The following is a 22,351-nucleotide window of genomic DNA, read 5'->3' as shown; positions in this document are numbered from 1 at the left end:
AAAAAAAATCACAGAAAAAAAAAAAAAACACCCGAACCTGAGAAGCGCAGAAACTTTCTGCACAGAAAATCAAGATATATTTTCATAGACTTTCCCTCAGGAACTCATTAAACTAACAACGCAAAAAAATACACGTTATTAATGCCATAAAACGGTTAAATGTTGTTCTACATTCTCATTGGAAATATCAAGGGTGTAATGCGCTTTATGGATTCCGGGTTATAAAGCAATGCATTATTTTTAAGCACAAACAATAGCGCGCTAGCAAAGGAGGAAGGACATTTTGTTTTGGTAGAAAACAAAGAGAAAAAACAAAAACTGTGAATGCAACAAAAATGACATCAGATCAAGAAGTAAAGACGGAAACTAACTAAACATCTCCTATTTACTGGTGCAACCCGAAATATTAGCAAATATGCATCGGCATAGGACTATTACTGTACAGGAACTGGACGTTACTACAGGGAGATCGGCAGGTCTCAGAGCGGTGCCACTGTTGGAGACATCTGACCAGGCAGGTTATAGACCTGGGATCAGGCTAAATGCAGAGTGTACATACAGTCCAAGGTCACGGCTGGAAGCGCTGGTGCTATGATCAGGAACAGACTGGATCAGCAAAGGGTACAAGATAAACCAAGCAGTACCAAACTGGTACAACTGTGCAGGACACTAGACAACTAGGAACCTTTGCTCTGGCTGGCCCTAACATTAGCAAGAAGGAAAAATTTTATGGGCACTGGCAGCAGAATCCAGAAGTGTCACGTGCATGGTACTGTGGAGGAAAGGTGTGTACAAAATGGCTGCTCTGCCTGCTGGAAGCTGTAGTACGCCCCAGGGGCGGGTGCAGATCTATTGCATTGCAAGGAATTAACAAGATCCAGTACATTAGCCAACATGACTTGGCCTGAAGAAGGCCAAGAGAGTCCCTTGACCTCTTCTGGGTTTGCATAGATCAGTATATGCCTATAAGGTGCCATATATTAAAGGCATCTGACCTTTGACAGATATTGCAAGATTCAGTTTTGGTCCGGGACCACTGACTTTTACTCTATGGCTTGGTGCAGTTCCAGGCAGCCGACAATAGGAAAACTTCCAAGGCTGGGCATTGTTAGTCCCGGTCATAAGGCCACATTAATATTTATGTTCATGGCCCAGTTTATTAGAGTTATTACTATTAATAGGCCCATTATTGTGTCTTTACAACTAGTGGGCATCACAAATGTCTCTGTACATAAAAGGAGGGATGACGGGCAAAGAAAATTATCCTGGCATAGTTACAGATTGATTAAAGAAGTCCCATCTTAATTAGTTTGCCGGCTATGTAGGTACAGACGGAGCTTCGATGTGGTGCGAAAAGGGAGAAAGATGATTCACTGCCTAATGAGTATTCAGCATCGCTCCGATGCCAATGGCAGTGACATCAAGTGTTTCTGGCCATAGGTTGTATAAACCGTCCTGACAGCTCAGTGTGTTATTGCAGTATCTGGTATATTAAAATTAATCATGGAGATCATTATCACATCAGTGTAACTTTCTTCTTATTCAATTTTGCAATAGCCTCTTCTATGATGGCTCTCACAGTCAGGGTAATGGAGAAAGATTATTGCACTCTCTTCCAAGTTATTGAATTTTGTTTCACTCAAGGGCACAGACGCCAGAAGGGGACTATCAATCGCCCACCTTTCTTCCTCAAGGGATGCCCTCTCCAAGCTTGTAATGAGCTGTCAGTGGTGGTGACAGATCTCTCAGCCTTGGGTCACGATTGCTCTCCTACCTCACTCTCCGCTATGTGAAATAGATCAAACACGTATTACTCTTACAGACCGGGGTGTAGACATTTACAATGAAATTGCAGGCCATATTTGTTTTAGTGAAGGATGATCTAACAGATCATCAATGTGGCCTGCATGGACCTAGAAGATAAGAGAGAGCTCAACACTAAGAGGCAGGGAATGTGGAAAGTTCTATAAAGAACCAGCTATCAAGAGACCTCTGAGGAGAAATACCATGCCCCGAGAACATGTGCGCCATGAGATCTATGCGGAGGCAGGGAAAGTGACTCCACGTCCTACAGTTTGAGTTATGAGCAACAGATATCGCTGAAAATCTTCTTTCTGAAACAAAAGCTTGCAGATATTTTATTCCTGGTGCTAGGAGTTTGTTAATCTGTATCCTTCTGGGAAAACCTAAAATACAATGTCCTACAATGGACTGTTCCTTGCCCGAGTTCCGGTGGGTAACCGCAGCTTGTTACTGATGGTTTTGCAGTTGGGTACTGCCTCTACTCCTGCTTTGACACCTGTTCTTGGCCATATCCCTCATGTTCACGCCATCGTTCTCAATTTCATAAATTCCAGAGTTGTATTCACAGGGGAATTATTATGCCATTCTATGCCAGATGTTTAAGATTCATTCCTTGTCTGTCTTTAGTTCATGTACATTGCTATTCCGTTTGGTCCTGATCTCCACCTTGTTCTTGACCTTGCTCCTGCCTTGTCTTTTGGTTTGCCTGCTTTGTGCCTACTGTTCGACTCCATGCTCTCCCTTTGGCCTGTCACATTCTGGTGACAATGCCCTGGTCTATCAATGCTACCTCTACCAACCTGTGACTGCAACCTAGAAGTCCTTCAGCTAAGTCCATATTTCCTTGTGGAGAAGATCAAGGGACTACTTGGGGCCATTCCACATGGGCATGTTTTAAGCCATGAAAAACAGTCCATATAGTGGTCAGATTTAGTGGCCTGAACGGAACTGACAAGATGGTAAATCTGACTAATCCAAAGGCTCTTCTTCCAAGCCCAAACACAGCTTTGTGAAATGATCCTTTAGACTCTACCTCTTAGTTTAGTCAGCCTGAGATGGACTGTGGCTCTAAAACTGCATTATATCACAGGACTGCCACCATTATTTTATATCCAATGTGTTACTGCAATTTTAGATAAAACATAAATATTGCCTAATATTGACTGTGGGTATCTGCTATTCCTGAATTTAATCCGGATCCTGACCTCAGCCTTGTTCCTGACAATGGTCCTGGCTTGTCCTACAGATTCTCTGCCTAGTGCCTGTTGCCGTACTCCTGGGTTTGACCCTTGGCACCATTTCTAAATACTCTCATATCTTGGCCTGTGTCTTCTCCCATTGACGACATCCGAATGAGATCTTTCACAATCACATTCTCTAGTGGTTCTGGGGGAACGGAAATCTGTTCTGATCCAATACTGACTGCCGTAACCCAGCTTATACCATTGTGTCAATGCGGTATTGTCGCACGAATACATTGTATGAGCTGTATGGCATGTCATCACTGGTTATTCCATAGAGGCCTATTTTCTAGCTTATATTGTACAGCATGGTACAATACTGTCTCTATAAAGTGCCTTTACAATATTGTAAACCTTCCTACAATGTCCAGCGCATTCACCATGGTCATTACAATCAATTCTTCCCCATTTATTTGAAGCGAACAGAGGCAAGAAAAGGTCCGATCAGCCATTAGATGTCCAGTGACTCTGTAAAACTTATTTCTTTGACTCAAGTCCCGTGACACCTCTGTATTTAATTCTCTTCAGCTCCAGTTAATTCACTTATTTATCCAGTCTTCCGTCAAACGGTGATAAGGGGAAATAATAAAATCCATCATTCATACAGTAGCACAATGTGCCGAATCTCTCCTAGGTTGTTAGGTTCTTATCAGGATGGCCCAGGAGTCAGAGACAGTGCGAGCTGAGTGATTATATCCGGCTTCAGGGGTTAGGTCTTTTTACATCAAGTAAGTCAGCTGTATATCTCTATTACCTCCTCCTACACGCTTCAAACAAAACAACTTGGAAGGAAGACGGAAAAAAAAAATCTCTTCAAAAGGGGCTGTAATCGCTTATTTAAAGCCTCCCGGTAGAGGAACTAGGTCAGAAGCAAAATAAAACCTAAAAGGCCTGACAAAAGTTTAAAGTAGCGTCTGCAATGAAGATTTTTGTAGCGGCAGATACAGACACGGCACAGAACGAAACCCTGGAACTGGACTCCCAAAGGGGTGTGAAAACTCCTGATATTGTGAGGCTTTTCCCATTGCAGCGTGACACTTTATTAATACAATCTGCAATGATGACATGCATAGAAGTATCACAAATATAAAGGCAGGAAAATATCAATATCAAGACTATCTTCAGTGAGGACCTGCACTTACACCACCATACATGTCCATAGAATGAAAACCCCTTTAAAGGGATCCGATCATTGGGTACCCTTTTTTTCTCGATAACTCATAGGAATGGCCTTAAGACAGACTATTTGCATATCGAAGGAAATCGGGATTTCTACCGAACGGCGGCGCAGAGAAGACATCTAAAGGTAGGAGAAGAATAACCTTTCTTAAGGCTATTCCTAAGTGTTAGTGAGAAATAAAAAGGTATCCAATGATAGAATCCCTTTAAGGATGTGACTGCCGGGATATGTTTTTTAATGTAATTTCTAGGTTTATTTTTCCTTTTCTTTGCCCTATGTGCCTATAGATAAATACATCAGATGGAAAAGTGCTGCTATGGTGACCATGTATTTCCAATGTATGTAATGGATGTGGAGACCCCGTCACACAGGACACCTTGTCTATCATCACCACCACCACCTGGGGCGCCCTTATAAAATGTTTTCCTGATTTATAATTCTCCAAAATGCCATAGGCTTTAATGAAAATGTCATTTTAGGATATATATATATATATATATACAGCTTGGTATTCTCTGCTCCACCTTGGCTGTGAGAGTCTGATAAACCTGCCTAGAGGAGAGCGATGCAGAGTTTCCGAGTTACCTCGCGCACTTCTCAGCTTATTTTTGTATATCACCCTTCACCACATTTCACTGCCTTATCGTTTGTGTGGATTAACCTGCTGGGTCAATGGTGAGAGAAATATCAGCTTGTCATGCTGAAAATTTTTGAGTCGACTGCACCGATCACTGAACTGCAACACAATCTGCTGACCTTCTACTCAAGCGCTGCGCTAGTCAAGTGAATAAAGGCGCCTGCAGCCAAAAGTTTGGGATTAACTAGTCCGGCGTCAGCTGTATTTCCTTGTATTAACACATAAAAACTCAAATGCACTGGAAAAATAGTAACACAGGGACTCCAAGGCATTCCACTCTTTCTTAAAGGGGTTGTCTAGGTGAGAAAACGCTTTTCATCCCCCAAAAATACTCTATTCTGAGTTAGAGGGGGTAGAGGTCCTTCATTCTGACTCTATCATTATCTGGTGCCAAGAGTGGCTACAAAGAGTTCCCTGTTTTGGGGAGACTCACATAATGGGCTTTCTGTGAAGCCCAGTGAGGTCAGTGTGCACAGTGTAATGCTTCTTCATTCCTACAGGGGAATGTAACACTTGCTGCCAGGTTTATTAGCAGATTGCAATGCTTAGATATGTTCTGATTTTCTTTTCCAGCTTCCCAGCACATTGCACAGGATACAGAATGGCGCCATTACAAACTTCAATCTATCCCACAAACAATAAGCTGTCACGTGACACTGAACTGAAAAAATATAAAAATAACGGCTCTAGGAAAGGAAAAAAACGGATACGCTCAAATGAAAATTTTCTTGGTCTTTAAGGGGTTAAACAATGTATCTGTGTTTATTGCAACTTTATATCAGGATTAATTCAACCTTGAAGCCATTGGCGTATCAGATCATGGCTATGGTAATTACTAACCATCCTAGACAGAGATGTAAGTCGTGCGCTGCCTCCAGCTGCCTGCCAGGATGTGACGGCTGTGTGTTTATGGGCGCAGAGTATGTGGGCAGCGGCAGAAGGATCTGTCAGTGTCAGAGAAGACAAGAAAAATGGGCCAGTAATGAAAGTGTAAGGACAGAACACGACATGGGAAAGTTTCTAGCTCAGGGAATGAAGGATGCAATTTAGAGGAGGGGAGCAGCCCCCTGAATGTGTCTGCTGCCGAGTAATTGTGATCTATGCGTCGTCTTGCTTTCCTCCCCTCTGCTTATTCACTGTAGCTCTCTAGTGTTTGACCCTGAAATACTGGATATACAAAGATGATGGATAGGAACGAGCAATAACTCTGTTTGCATTCATGGAATGTTTTTCATATGTATCCAAAAATGATGGTTATGATTGCAAAATGTAATGGCTGTGACTGCACCAAACCTGCACAGAGCTGAAGTCTCATGCCAGAGAGAGTATACAGCTTAAAGAGGCGGTCGTATCTCATAACATGTCCTATTGGCAACCTGAGAAAGAGGTGCCCTCATCAATGGGGGGGGGGGGGCTGGCCTTTTATCATGTTGCACTCATGTTTGATCATGGCTAGAATCAGGATTTTCTCCAAACCCAACCATTATGGGCCCCATGCATACGACTGAGTCTTCCATCTAAGCGGGGCTTCAATGCCCTGTTCCATTCTGCTGTAGCCCAGGTCCTATCCTCCTCCATGATATCAGAACAGGACAGAACCCCCCACAGAAATCAAAGACACTCACATGACTCTGAGAACGGTCCAATTGCCTTCCTTTAAAAAAAAAAAAAAAAAAAAAATCGGCACCAACTTGACCTGTACACCTGGTCAAGGCCTTCGGGTATCACTAGACAAGCACTTGCACCAAGGCAGAACAGACTGTATAGAGCCAGAAAAACATGGCCCCTGAGTGAACACTTACTGCAAGTTATTATGATATCCCAACTCAGTATTTATTCCCTCTCCTGGGAATAAGTGTTTAATGAACATGAAGATGGGGGAGGGGGTCTCCAAGTGCCCTGTGCGAGAGCAGCAATGGGGTGCATGTATGACCACTGCACCATTTGAAGCACAAGTGCCAGAGACCCCCAACCATCACACCCCTATCCCCTACCCTGTGTATACGGCATACCTGTTAATAGAGGGTTAACCCCTTTAAGGCACTGACAAACATTTACTATATCACGACACTCTTGTATTATATCACTTATATCGGTGATCGAATACAAGATCCATCTACAGCTTTTCAACATCTCTCCAAATCTTTGGGTTTGCAAATGTCTGCTGCTTGTCCTATACAAATGGAGGAGCCTATAGGGCTGCAGTAGTTTGGGTACAGTAATAATAGTCAGCACTCTTACCTAGGTGTCTTATAGCCAAATTATCACCAGGGTGAGGGTCTGACAACAGTCCTATGGATTTCATCTATTAGAGGTGTCACCAGTGGGATTACAAGACCCTAGACTTATTACTATTGCTGCGGCCATACTTCTTACATCAACACCAAGGAATTATATTTCTATGACTGATGGGGAATTTATTACGGGGCGTCAATGGACGACATAATATGTAACACACTGTGTGTGTATGTACCTTTTATTGTTTTTGTTATGAATTTCGATGAGAACATGTTCTGCTCGACTTACATAGATATGCCAACTAACTATGCCACAGATAGACCAACTAAGCTCTGCTACATCTGGACATTGGACAACACGATCTGCTGGATTTGCAATACAAAAGGACTGAAAGAGGGACAATGTGCAACGCACCATGGCAAATGTATGTATTGTAAGACCTCACTCCCATCTCATCAATGTCTCTTTGTGCTCCCACACATTACAACTCCCCTATAGTGACCCTGACATTGTATGCTACCACGTTATTTCCCCCACCATTTGCCACTACAGAATATATATATATATCTCTAGTCCCCTCCTGATGCCCATATTGTAATTGATCTAGCGTTAAAGCGCAACTAAACTTTGGGATAAATTTAGATTTTCTGGAAGCATTTGTAACATTAATAATACATTTTGTAATACACTTTACTAGCACATTTTGTCTCCTTTGTGTGAAATCCTGTATTTTTTCACTCTTTTCTTGGCTTCTCTATTGAGAACTGTTCCTGCTTCTCATGTTCTCATTGTGTAAGGAGTACGGGCTGTGAGGTGGGTCACTTCATGGAGAGAACTCGAGCATTATAAAACATAGAAACTTGCTTTTCGTGACTTATGAAAGAGGAGATTCTCATCATCATGATATTTATATTCAGAGATTATATATATATATATATATATATATATATATATATATATATATATATATATATACAGTCCTATGAAAAAGTTTGGGCACCCCTATTAATCTTAATCATTTTTTGTTCTAAATATTTTGGTGTTTGCAACAGCCATTTCAGTTTGATATATCTAATAACTGATGGACACAGTAATATTTCAGGATTGAAATGAGGTTTATTGTACTAACAGAAAATGTGCAATATGCATTAAACCAAAATTTGACCGGTGCAAAAGTATGGGCACCCTTATCATTTTATTGATTTGAATTCCCCTAACTACTTTTTACTGACTTACTGAAGCACAAAATTGGTTTTGTAACCTCAGTGAGCTTTGAACTTCATAGCCAGATGTATCCAATCATAAGAAAAGGTATTTAAGGTGGCCAATTGCAAGTTGATCTCCTATTTGAATCTCCTCTGAAGAGTGGCATCATGGGCTACTCAAAACAACTCTCAAATGATCTGAAAACAAAGATTGTTCAACATAGTTGTTCAGGGGAAGGATACAAAAAGTTGTCTCAGAGATTTAACCTGTCAGTTTCCACTGTGAGGAACATAGTAAGGAAATGGAAGACCACAGGGACAGTTCTTGTTAAGCCCAGAAGTGGCAGGCCAAGAAAAATATCAGAAAGGCAGAGAAGAAGAATGGTGAGAACAGTCAAGGACAATCCACAGACACCTCCAAAGAGCTGCAGCATCATCTTGCTGCAGATGGTGTCACTGTGCATCGGTCAACTATACAGCGCACTTTGCACAAATAGAAGCTGTATGGGAGAGTGATGAGAAAGAAGCCGTTTCTGCACGTACGCCACAAATAGAGTTGCCTGAGGTATGAAAAAGCACATTTGGACAAGGCAGCTTCATTTTGGAAACAAAAATTGAGTTGTTTGGTTATAAAAAAAAGGCGTTATGCATGGCGTCCAAAAAGAAACAGCATTCCAAGAAAAACACTTGCTACCCACTGTAAAATTTGGTGGAGGTTCCATCATGCTTTGGGGCTGTGTGGCCAATGCCGGCATCGGGAATCTTGTTAAAGTTGAGAGTCTCATGGATTCCACTCAGTATCAGCAGATTCTTGAGAATAATGTTCAAGAATCAGTGACGAAGTTGAAGTTACGCCGGGGATGGATATTTCAGCAAGACAATGATCCAAAACACCGCTCCAAATCCTCAGGCATTCATGCAGAGGAACAATTACAATGTTCTGGAATGGCCATCCCAGTCCCCAGACCTGAATATCATTGAACATCTGTGGGATGATTTGAAGCGGGCTGTCCATGCTCGGCGACCATCTAACTTAACTGAACTTGAATTGTTTGTCCAAAATACCTTTATCCAGGATCCAGGAACTGATTAAAAGCTACAGGAAGCGACTAGAGGCTGTTATCTTTGCAAAAGGAGGATCTACTAAATATTAATGTCACTTTTCTGTTGAGGTGCCCATACTTTTGCACCGGTCAAATTTTGGTTTAATGCATATTGCACATTTTCTGTTAGTACAATAAACCTCATTTCAATCCTGAAATATTACTGTGTCCATCAGTTATTAGATATATCAAACTGAAATGGCTGTTGCAAACACCAAAATATTTAGAACTAAAAATGATTAAGATTAATAGGGGTGCCCAAACTTTTTCATAGGACTGTATATATATATATATATATATATATATATATATATATATATATATATATGTGAGCTCTTCTTTCATATGACACCAAAAGCAAGGTTCTAGGCTTTCTAATGCTTGAGATAGTGCCATTTAAAGTGACGCTGCCTTTCCCTAAGCGTGTCCAGGTCTCCCTAGGTGCAGACATACTACTGTAGTTATCACCAGCTTCCAAAAAGCAAAAATTCTATGTAAACGTTCTGCCATACAGTAAAAGCATTCTGTCCATCTCGTGTATTTCATAGATACAATAATCTCTTATTGGAGAGGGTAGATGACATGGCTAGTTCCCTGGTGTTGGCCCGTGGCCATTAAACCAGGATTAGTAAGCAGCCGCAGTGTGGGGGCATCTTCTGAGCTTCTCATTAGCGCTCTCCGCCAGAAATTTACCAGGGCCGGGAGGATAATTGGCATAATTTTCATGTCGGTTTAGAGCCGTTCTTCTCAAGAAATTTTAAGTATCTTCTTGGAAATCAGAGTTTTATCTAGTCAGGTGGGCTCTGCAGGACCTCCCCTTCAACTGGTTTTAAGGACATCGAGTGCATAATTGCAGAACATTTCAAGATAAGACGCAGTAGGTCGTCGTCTTCCAAAAACAGTTAGGCAAAAAAAATTAGTTTTAGATTCTAGTCAAATCAGGGAATTTTTTTTTTTTTTTTTTCTTCTGAAATGGCTCATAGTATACAGGTGTAGTCATAGTAGAAACATGAGATTTCCGTAAGCTACGTAGGCCTCGTGATTGCCAACATGCCCCTTGAGAGCTAGGAAGGCAATCTTCTCCTCTTAGTTACGTTTCACTGGAAGGATAAGTTGGCGATAAAAAAAATATGGTAATTCCTGTAATAATAAAGAACTAGACAAGTGGAGACAGTAGTCAGCCATGAGGTTATCACCTGGGGTAGCCTGTTCTGGAGGTATGGATGTCCTTATACAATAAGGCCATGACCACATAGTTTTCCAGTGCATTTAGTGCAGGATAACTTGTATTTTTGCAATGGGTCTTGCTTTCAAATTTCCCATTATTTAGAGTCTAGAGCTCTTATCCAAAGCTATTTGTCTCCATGGTAACAGACTACAACACATTTGTAGTCTGATCCTGCTGTCATACTCTCTTCTATCCACCCCATTACTTCTCATTTATGTTATAGGATCAAGAAGTAGAAAACACCGCAAGTCCGGTTTGGGTATCAGTTTTTCACGTGGAGATACATAGGCCTGCATCTGGCCTGTAGACACAAAACACTGAACATTAAGACCTATTGCAAAGTTGGTTTGCATTTCACTTCATATTGTCGACCTATGAGACACTGCTCTCTATTATACTGTACAACACCTACTTTGATCTACCCTAAGAAAATTCCCTACGCATTTCTTAATTCCAAAGCCCAAGGAAAGGAAGAAGTAGTAGCGATTCCCTGCAGCTTACAAGTTATGAGGCCAAAGAGGCGATCGCTTCCTAATAAAATAGCCTTTATAGAACAGCTGCTTAGAATAAAGGTTTCAATAATTAAAACCTAACCCGGCCTCCCTGGTGGAAGCATTAATTATACGTACACAGCCTGGCTGAGGATGGAGGAGGAAAACAGTCACGTCCTGGGAAACCTCACATCGCTCTGTACAATGGTGCAATGGATTTGTCATTCCTGATACAAGTAATTCCTCTGAGGGAAAGTGTGATCAAGGCCGAATCTGGGAGGTCAAGGCAAAGGTCAGAGTCCCGGGATCTCGCCAGTGATCACCATAAACTGTGCGGGCTGGTTTTATAGAAAATGAAATAAAATAATACTATCCTACAATGCCTTAATAACAGCCCCACATATATGTACTAGCAGGAGGACCCGGCTTCGCATGGGTATATTTCATTTTTTGTTTGTGTACTGGCCCCATAAGAATTGCCCAGTTTTGCACTGGTGTATTTTGTATGTCGTTTGTGTGTGTGTCCATAAGCATCATGTGATCATGTTTATCTCAGTTTGGATATCGGTGAAAAATCTGTGATCGGTTGGTATGGATACCTGGAGTAAAGCTGTGTGTATGTGACCTTGTGTAACAGTGTCATCCACTGTGCCCTACCCCTTTAAAGCTGACATACAGCAGTAAAGAAAAATGGCTGGGTTGCTATGGATACCTGGAGTAAAGCTCTGATATTGGGTACTCTGTTCAGAGGCTCATATCTAATCCTCCAGCATGTGGTACTGTGTGCAGACGCGTGTATCTAATCCTCCGGCATGTGGTACTGTGTGCAGACTCGTTTATTTAATCCTCCGGCATGTGGTACTGTGTGCAGACACATGTATTTAATTCTCCGGCATGTGGTACTGTGTGCAGACGCATGTATCTAATCCTCCGGCATGTGGTACTGTGTGCAGACGCGTGTATCTAATCCTCCAGTGTGTGGAACTGTGTGAAGACACCAACGTGCTGCAGTGCCACTAGAGGGCACAACAACAAAATTGGCTATTATATTAAAATATATACTGTATTCTAGCAGTGTGATGTCATCAGATACATTGGCACATTAATACAAACTGTAGTTCCCCTCATCTCCACATGGGGGAAGATAAAACAACAACCTGATTGAGCGCACTACAAGAAGAACAACTGAGCACTGCACTGAGCCTGCTGGAGAGATTGCTATTAGTACTGTCTATCAAATCCCTTCTGTGTGAATGTATCCCTTAGAGACAGACGTGGTGCGGAGGAACATCTGGGGACATGGAGATATTTGTGCAGATGCAGCGCTCTGTGACTCCAGGGATAACCTGGGAAATGCTTCATTATAAACACATCTGTCTGCAGGATCTCAGATTATAGCACTATAAACCTGAATATTATTACCACCGTATACATAAAAAATCTCACCGCAACTTATACAACTTTCTGCTACTGATACTTTGTGAAATGGCCGATAACTGTGAACAATAGATTGTATTCACTTGTCAGTTTTCTTTTTAATATGTAACATAGTCCAGAGATGTCAGATCTATACTGTATGTACAACATAGGGGAAATATGGCTGACCATACCGTATTGTTTGAGATTAGCATTTGCCAGTAGATCATGTTATTTGAGCACTGTACGGTGGGATTATTTAAGCCAGGGGTCCCCAACCGCCGGTCTGCGGACCAGTACCGGGCCGTGGGGCATGTTGCAGTGGTCTGCGTACCGGCGGCGAGGAGTCAGCAGCTTGGTTGTTGCTCATCGGGATAAGGTGAGCAAAGTGCAGGGTTGACCCGGGACCCGCTGTATGTCCGGGATTCTAGTACTATGCAGGACATGCAGCGGGTCTTGGCTCCACCCCGCACTCGCCTACCAAACTTTGGGCAACTTCTTCTGTTTTACACTTACTTCCTGCCTCCATACTATCCCCTTGACATCATACCACTGTCACAGTTCTCTATGCATCTCTGCCATGTGGAATGCATGTGATACTTCCGGTCATCAGCAATACCGATACCGGAGGTGCTTTTCTACACCCCCATGCTTAACCGCGCCCCCCAACCTCACCCCTTCCCGCCCCCACCGAGCCATAGAAAAATGGTCTTGCTGAAACTGGTCCCTGGTGGAACTACCAGATAGGACTACACCCAGCTGGGCAGATAGGTTATCCAGCCCTCCAACACTAGGTCAGACCACATGAGAGATATCATGGCCCCCACATTGCTTGTCACTCAGCTTTCCCAGGCACAGAATTTAACAACTCGATGGACTGAACTCAGTCTCCAATAAATGCATTTATTAGAAAGTAACAAAGCCTCAGACCCGGTAGAGTACATAGAAGAATATGAAGCTGAGATATGCCACCACCAGGACGGTAGGTTTTTTTTTTCTTGGCTGCAGCTCAGATTATAGAATCAATAGAAGGAGAAAAAGTGATCCCGCGTCTCTCCCCGCATCGTCAATTTACACCGTTATAAAGAAAAATCAATACAAAGTCTTTTACCTTTAGTATCTAACCCCAATAAAACCGTGGAATATATTTCCGCCGTCGCCCCCTGCCCCCGCTGTCACGTTAGAAGGCGCACTGCAGTTATTCCGCAAATAAACGCCAGCCATTGTAAGAATTGTATCACCTGCAAAACATAAACCAGGTCTGAGCTACCACAAAGCGCAGACGTGCTGCTAAATTACTTGTGACGGCAACATTATAGCGATACTGTATGTACAGAGAAGGGTGTCCTTACAGACGCAGCCAACAGATGGCAATGTAGAGCTCTAAAGATTGTTCCACTGACAACACATTCAGGGCATGGGGTTGGCAGGTACCTATAAATGTGCCGCCATCAGGGCATGCTGGGAGTTGTAGTTTGGGGATCACTATTTATGGGATGTCTTGTAGATATACAGTATGGGCTGTCGTTAACCAATTATTTCTCATTATTGGAGAGGTACATTATTTGGGATGAGCGCTTTTCATCTAAGGTAATGGAGTCTTGGATTGTACATTAATACTAGTACATGGAGCATTTACTCAGTGAGGCACAAAGCAGAGGACATTGTGATTATGTAGTGTGAGCAGCGAGCGACCTAATCTCATCTCCATCTGCAGGACTGTATTATAGGAGATATTATTATCAGCATTACACGCCGACCAGACGTCCATCACAATCCCCCGTCATTATGTATGCTGCTCAGATATCAGGACGGACTCCAGCAATTCCCAACTACAGGAAGATTCACGCAAAAGAATATTCTGTAATAATAGGACAAAGCAATGTCAATGAAGGAATGTGCAATGCGGTCCTCAGTATATGGAGCTGCCAACAAGCCGGGATGTCCCCATAATGGATGCCATGACGACCTTTTAACCTCAGTTTGCAACTTCCAGTTGCATACCCCTGTACCTCTTCACTCCAGTCACTTGACTTCTCGTGAGGATGGCGGAGTACAGTGCCAAGAAGTGAGTCCTTAAGTAATGTCAGATGTTATTCAGAAGATGGTATGGAAGTAGGAAACCACCAGATCATGGATCCCTTCTCGTGCAGGACACAATCAATGACGTGCAACATTGTCTGGAGAAGTCACCTATGAAACCTCTGAGACGCCGAACACTGGAGACTGGGAGAACTTATTCAGCATGTCAAACACAAAATTGCTGACGTATCGTATCACCGCCATTCAGGAGCACCAAACTGCTCGCTTCATCCTAGCGAGAGTTATTACAGAATATTCGGGGCCTCTTTCAGGTGAATCTCCCTGTATTAGGATCTCTTTAAAGGGGCTAGTGGATAAATGTCTGATGACTGGAACCTTCACAAATCACAGGAATGAGTGTCCTGACACATGGAGCTGTATTAAGTCCACCACCGAAGGGGACAAGTATAGAAATCCATCAGTCCATAGAAGTGAATGGAGAGGTGGTCATACATATGCACTACTGCTTTATTCACGTATTATCCATGGGGGTTCCAGTGGTTGGAAGTCCAGCAATTATACACTTATCACCTATTGTGTCCTGTGGATAGGTAATAATGAATATTTCTTATAAGAAAACCTCTTTAGGTCAGCACCCATATTGGGAAAATGCTGCATTTTACATTACATGCAAAGTGGACAGGATTTTGGCTAATCCCATCCATACACTGCAGAAAAAAATCTGCTATACTGTATATATATATATATATATATATATATATATATATATATATATATATATATATATATATTATGGTAAATTCAACTCCTCCGACAACCCCTTTAAGTTTGGCTGTTCTATGTAAAACACAAACCGAGTTAGAGCACTATGAGTTGTGCCAAGTAACAAACCTGTCTCTTCTACATGAACAGACTTCACCCCCGACACATCTGTAGAGTAAGACCAGAGAGAAAAACACAGAATCTTCAGCAAAGGAAATTGATCATTTGTCACATAACAGTTTCCTAAAGTATTCTCTGAGTATCTCTGATACTTGAGCAGTGTAGCCCTTACAGTTAAGTAAAAGGTAGGGTTGAGCGATCGGGAAAGATCGGATCCCGATCAGCGATTGAGCAAATTTCACGATCGGGATTGGCTGGAAAATGATCGGAAATAGGATTTTAAAATCGATCCTGAAATCTCAAGATCGGCTCAACCCTAGTAAAAGGCGTTGAGCTGCAATACCGCATACAACCTGTGCACTGATGGGGCGCAGTTTTTGGAAGCCAGCAGCTATGTTTTTTTTCTATCATGAACAATCTCTGTGTGGGACAAACCCAAAATCTGCTTCATCTTTAAAAAAAGGGATTTTGCACAGTTGTCTGACGGCTACATCAGTATTTATAAATAATGGCACAGGTACGTGATACATTTGTCACAGCTCTCTTAGATTTTAGAGAACGCGCTCCTCCAGGTTTCCCTTGCTCTCCTTATATATATTTGCTCCTGCTCTTCCAGGATTATCTGCTGCTTGCACAAGACACATCTGAGATGACACCACATGAGATTTGCCATGTACTACTCTTAAATAATCTCTTCCTGGCATCCATCACATAGGCGCCCGCCCCAGGTTACATTCTGGTATTGACAAAGACATCAGTCACTGAAATTTAAATATCCCGATCCTGGCAGTGTTTTATTCCAGGCCTAGGAGGTAAAGCACCTGCCCGTAGGCGACTCCTAACCAACATGACAAATGGCCACCTCCTATCTGAATATATTATCTATACCAATACACAGTATGCAGTCCCACAATGTCAGGGTCTGCACCAATGTCAAAGAGGGATTCCCCCCTGGGCCAGTCATCCACAGATGAGGGCTACAACCATTATAGGGAATATTCAGTAATAGAGACGAGCGAGTACTGTTCGGATCAGTCGATCCGAACAGCACGCTCGCATAGAAATGAATGGACGTAGCCGGCACGTGGGGGGTTAAGCGGCCGGCTGGCGTCAAAGCGGAAGTACCAGGTGCATCCATTCATTTCTATGGTGCGTGCTGTTCGGATCGGCTCACTCATCTCTATTCAATAATGAACCTGACCGGACTCCTCTGTAGTGGATACACATACTGCAGAGTCTAAGCTCGGTGTATTCTGCCCATAACTTAATGAACAAGCCTAGTCTGGGATCTAAACTGATTTTTTTTTGTGGTCCATTTCGGGCTCAAAATTAATTTTAGGGTCAGAATAAATTTTGCGGGTAGTAGATCTCTAACAGCAGGTGTATAGTCAAGTCATGCTGGGAGTAATATAATAGGATGCTTTTCAATACTATATATTATACTAGCCTCTGCCTGCGACTTCATCTGCGTGTTGTTGGCATCGATGATCTGCCTTTATTCAGCATATTGCTGCCGTCGATGGTTTGCCTGCTACTGCATTTCAGCAGCTCTTAAGCTGTCCTGCTACTGAACTTGTTCCTCACACCGTGCCCGTGATTGTTCCAGCATCTCAGCAGCTCGCTAGGTAGCCATTTAATGAGCGTGGTGTTGGCGTTGATGATCCGCATGCTCTGGCGTTTTGGCAGCTCTTAAGCTGTCCTGCTGCTGAACTTGTTCCTCGCACCGTGCCTGTGGTTGTACCGGGCATCTCAGCAGCTCGCTGGGACACCATATAATGAGTGTGCTGTTGGTGTTAATGATCCCCCTGAGCTCCGCTTGAGGAGAAAGCAGATCGAGCAAATTTCACAATTGGGATTGGCTGGAAAATGATCGGAAATCGGATTATAAAATCGATCCTGAAATCTCAAGATCATAGCTCTCGTCGTTTGTGACAAATTAGATTTTCTTTTTCCATGCATGTTTAAAATTGACAAACTGCCAATTCGGATTAAAGGTGTTTTCCAATTCAGTGTGTCAGCACTGCCTGGAGAAGATCAGATAATATGCAAATGCATGTACACAATGGACTGAGGGTTAGCTGAGTGTTTACATAGAGCGTTAACAGACCTGGCATTATCAGAACCTGAGATAAGCTGCTGCAACAGCAGTGTTATATAGTATGTGAAAATAAATTCATAACAGTCGTGAAGCCATGTCATTTACCGGGATAAAAAATGTCCTGTGTGTTAATCCAGGTTACAAACTATCTATGCGCCAAATTTCATTGAAAACTGTTCAGCTGTTCTTGCGTTATTGAGGAACAAACACACAAACAACATTGTATATATATATATATATACATACACACATATATATATATATATTTACATATACACGCACACACACGTCTAGATAACTAAGGAAAGCCCCACTGCGAGATAAAGATGTGCCCTTACTTACCTTTCATCCTGGCTTGATGTGTCAGGAGATGAGCTTTCCAAAACAACATGACTTTGTGATACTCTTCCACAAGAAGTTTCATATATATATATATATATATATATATATATATATATATATATATATATATATATATATATGCCTCCATATCGCCACCCAGTGGTTGTGATGTGGATTCCCTATCAACCGCTTTGCATTGTATTTGTTTCAAGAGAAATCAGGAGACATTAACTAAACTGAAGCCAAGTTAAGGGCGGACAGCTCTGCATGCACCCGCTTATATCACCAGGGTCATGGGAGCCCATTGTAAAGATCGGCTATGTTCACACTAGCATCACAGCTACGGTATGGAGCTAGAACATAATCCTTCTGCTTCTCTGTGAATCCCACTGACTCTTTCGGCAGGTTTCACATCTGATAGCGCAGGATGTAGAAGTATTGTTGACGTCAAAACGACGGGAACCTCAATTATAGGTCAGACGCCATTGGGATTGTTGCACGAAGAACCCGGTAAAGGATTGTGACTTACATTTATAATGGATGTCTCAACGCCGAACAGAACCCAATAATTGGGTCCATGGAGGAGCCGGTGTGTTTGACAACAAGAATATGACTAGATGAGACTAATCCGGGCAGCAGAGAAGAACGGCTGGATTTATAGCAGCGTTATTTCTGCCCTGTCACAATCAGTGTCTAGTACTGTCTGCTTATAGGAGCTTTATCTGAATAATTCATTTATCTCCGACCTCAGAGACATTGACAGAAAAATGAGGGAACCATGGCCTAGTGCTGTCCGAATACTGAAGGAAACGTTCAGAGCGAACCGCACAGTATAATATACGATGGGTTAGACCGCGGAACCTGTGAATACACTGGCCTAGATTTACAGAAGTGTAAACTTTATTGTGATTTGAGAATTAAAAAGAGAAAGGGTGCAATTCACTGGAGAGACACTTCCCTTTGTGCAAAATCTGGGACATTGTGTTATTAATGCTGAAACCCACTGTGCTGTTGGCCTATTAAAACCAGAATCCATTTGTATGCAGCGGGAGTGTCAGATATGGGGAGCGAGGTGGAAATAATCACTAGATATCTGTTTCATGGGCATCGGTTTGTTCTTACTAATTTGTATACAACCATCATTGCTGCTTTAATACATCGAAAGCCAGTACGTAGGATTGAGCGATCGTGTTTGGAAAAGATCGGATTCTGATTGGCGATCGAGAAAATTTCACGATCGCCATTGGAATTCCGAACATGATCTTTTTAGGTGGAATCGAGATCGGTGCTTATTTCCCACAATGCTTTGCTACTGGCCAAGCAGTGTGGGAAAAGCTAACAATTTTAGCCTTCACACGGAGTATACGTTCAACTTATTCTGAGCGGAGTGTATACTCAGTGTGAAAGCTCGCTGCGGTTCCATAGGAATGAATGGAAGCAGCCGGCACACAGCCTTAACCCCCTGTTCACCGGCTGCGTCCATTCATTCTAATGGGAGACTAGCTAACATCTCTAGTAGCTACTTGCCTGCAGAGATGGCTGGTCCGATATCATTACTTTTTCAATATGCAAAATCTCATCTCACCTTCGCCAATATCCCGCGCACATCCCTATGTAATTTCCTGAATATAATGCTGCTTTTTATGTAAGAATTTCAGTATTTAGGACGGCATCAAGTTATAAGCATTCCCATTATTATCTTTATGTCTTTAAATAAAATTCTATAGGATGAAGTATATTGGGCTTTGTGATAAACGTCTCGTATGTGGATGTAGTCTTATTACATGCTGCGGCCTCTGGAGCTTTATGGCACGTTTACATTTACAGCTGGACTAAGGGAAAAATCACAAGTAATAAGGAGGTCAATGGAGTTTTTATCCCTAACACTGGAGTATGACAGTAACATGAGGAAACAATAGCAGCAGAGATAGGTGACGTGTTGTCACCAAATTGTAAGTAAATCAGATCAAGTAAATTTGGGTTGGAAACCCACAATAAGCTGCACAGACCTAACAAGAGGCATTGTTGGTAGTCGGCGCAGGGTCCTTAAGAAGCCTAGGCTGGCTGGAAATAGACTTCAGAAGATAAACTTTGGTGCACTAAATATTCACCCTGTAAAAGGCTTGTGCCAGAGTTTTCCTTAGACTTGTTAAGGACCTTCTACCAGGCAACCAGTCACAGAGCAATAAGGTCCTTTAGGTACAAGTAGCAGCTACGAACACAGTTCTGCTTTCTTTGGCATTTGACTCTGTCTTAACCCTTAAAGAGGACCTTTCACCATTTTGCCCACAGGCAGTTCTATATACTGCCGGAAAGCTGACAGTGCGCTGAGTTCCGCACACTGTCAGCTTTCCCGATCTGGGCCCGGTGTGAAGAGCTTACGGTCCGGTACCGTAGCTCCTCTATGGTCAGAAGGGCGTTTCTGACAGGTAGCCAGAGACGTCCTTCTTCACAGCACAGCCAATCGCGCTGTGCTGTGAGAGCCGGGAGGAAAGCCCCCTCCATCTGCTCACACAGCTCGTCCATAGACGAGCATTATCAGGGAGGGAGGGGGCATTCTTCCCGGCTCTCACAGCACAGTGCGATTGGCTGTGCTGTGAAGAAGGACGTCTCTGGTTAAGTGTCAGAATCTCCCTTCTGACCATAGAAGAGCTACGGTACCGGACCGTAAGCTCTTCACACTGGGCCCACATCGGGAAAGCCGACAGTGTGCTGAACTCAGCGCACTGTCAGCTTTCCGGCAGTATATAGAACTGCCTGTGGGCAAAATGGTGAAAGGTCCTCTTTAAGGGTTGGTTTATATCTGCTTTTTAATTCCGTCCAGGGAGAGTCCGCATGGAGACTCCCCAGAACGAAATACAGACGCAATTGCAAGCGCTTATTCGTGCGGGCAGTGCGTGGCAACCACATGGACCCCATTATAGTCAATGGGGTTCATGTGCTTTTTACAGCACAGCGCCTGCAATTGCATTTGTATTCTGTTCAGGGAGAGGTCTCCATGCAGACTGTCCCCAGACGGAATACAAAAGCAGATGTGAACAGAGCATAAGTCCTATCATGGTGTCTATCATACACATATAATTATGATAAACACCATGACAGTACTTAAGGGTTACGTTCTGACAACTCACTACTACCCAAACTTGAACTACAGAGTTGATTGAACTCTGCCAGCCCTGACCACTGTCTACCATAGTGAATGGAGTTCACCTGCCCAAGTCTTTTACCTATTTCCTCAGTGACATAAATCAGAATCTTCTCTCCATTCACCCCACAGCTTTTGCTAAATACACTAGTCTAGGGGTAACTACAATACACTAGTCTAGGGTCAATACAACCCCCTAAGGTCCATTCGTCCTTGAGGGGGTTGTATGGTGCAGAACCATCTGTCCCTTATATAGCGCAGCAACAAATATGCAGCACCTGAATAAATGTATATAAATACCAGCAGTAATTTGTTTGTTTGTTTTTTGTTCTTAGAAATAACTGGTTGCTATGGGAAAATATTCCCTGTTTCAGGTTTAAAAATCTCCCCCACAATGTTTAAGCCAGATAATATGGGGTTGTCACTTACTTGTTCTGATGCCGTGCGCCCTTCAGGTGTGCGTGATACTGCTCCACTGAATTCAGCACCATGTTGCAGGTGTTACATGAATAGCTGCTCCGTAATGCTGGAGAGACAAGAAAATGACAAGGTCTAAACTGATGGACAAGTCGCCCCGGAATAGGAATAGTCTGCTGTGATAGCAATATTCTGGACTATTATTGTACATGGCATGGAGAGGCAGCAGATGGAACAGGCCTAATGTCACGTATAACCGGCAGGACTACCTCAATACATATCTGGGCGACTACTATTCCAGTGCACGCAGCTAGAAGGATAGCGCGATCATTTCTTATTAAGAATAGTAAATACTTAATATTTAAAGGTTCCTTAAAGGGGTTATCAATATTTGATATGTAAACACGTGACCTTCAAGCACCCTGCAGATCATCAGAATAAGGATAGGCCATTAGTTGTTAGTCCTGTTCTTCACTAGGCTCACACCAGTGTCGGGCTGTCCATTGTTCTGATCCGCCAGAGGACCCAGAGATTGGCTGCCGGACGGCTATAGAGAGCCCCATGGACCCACTTAATAGAATGGAAGTTGAAGAAGATGAAGTCAGACTTGCAGGTGATTTTCCATGGAGACTCCAACGTAAATGTGAACATCGCCTAATTTATACTATCTATAGGATGTAAATCATTGGATTTAGAAACTTCTCACCACTTGGTTTTCCGTTTTTATTGGGCCTTTTGTTTACAGGCTTTTGCTGTTATCATTATCATTTATATTGCATTTGCTGGTTTTTACGGCTTATAAATATTTATATGACAGATCTCAGTCTAGAGGCAGCCCGGGCATTAAATGTGGAAATCATTGTAAAACATGCGAAACACCTC

General features: G+C 42.7%; 1 protein-coding gene across 1 annotated transcript in view; it reads right to left on the bottom strand.

The window, feature by feature from the left end:
- Positions 1-22,351, bottom strand: part of ZMAT4 (zinc finger matrin-type 4) — a 207,821-nt gene that overhangs the window by 25,278 nt on the left and 160,192 nt on the right. Inside the window, exon 6 of the mRNA XM_075257878.1 lies at positions 21,482-21,578. Coding sequence (XP_075113979.1) covers positions 21,482-21,578 — 97 coding nt within the window. The remainder of the gene's footprint in view (positions 1-21,481; positions 21,579-22,351) is intronic.

Source organism: Leptodactylus fuscus, chromosome 10, assembly GCF_031893055.1.
Source record: "Leptodactylus fuscus isolate aLepFus1 chromosome 10, aLepFus1.hap2, whole genome shotgun sequence".
Classification (NCBI taxonomy): Eukaryota; Metazoa; Chordata; class Amphibia; order Anura; family Leptodactylidae; genus Leptodactylus; species Leptodactylus fuscus.
This window is presented reverse-complemented; position numbering and strand designations above follow the sequence as displayed.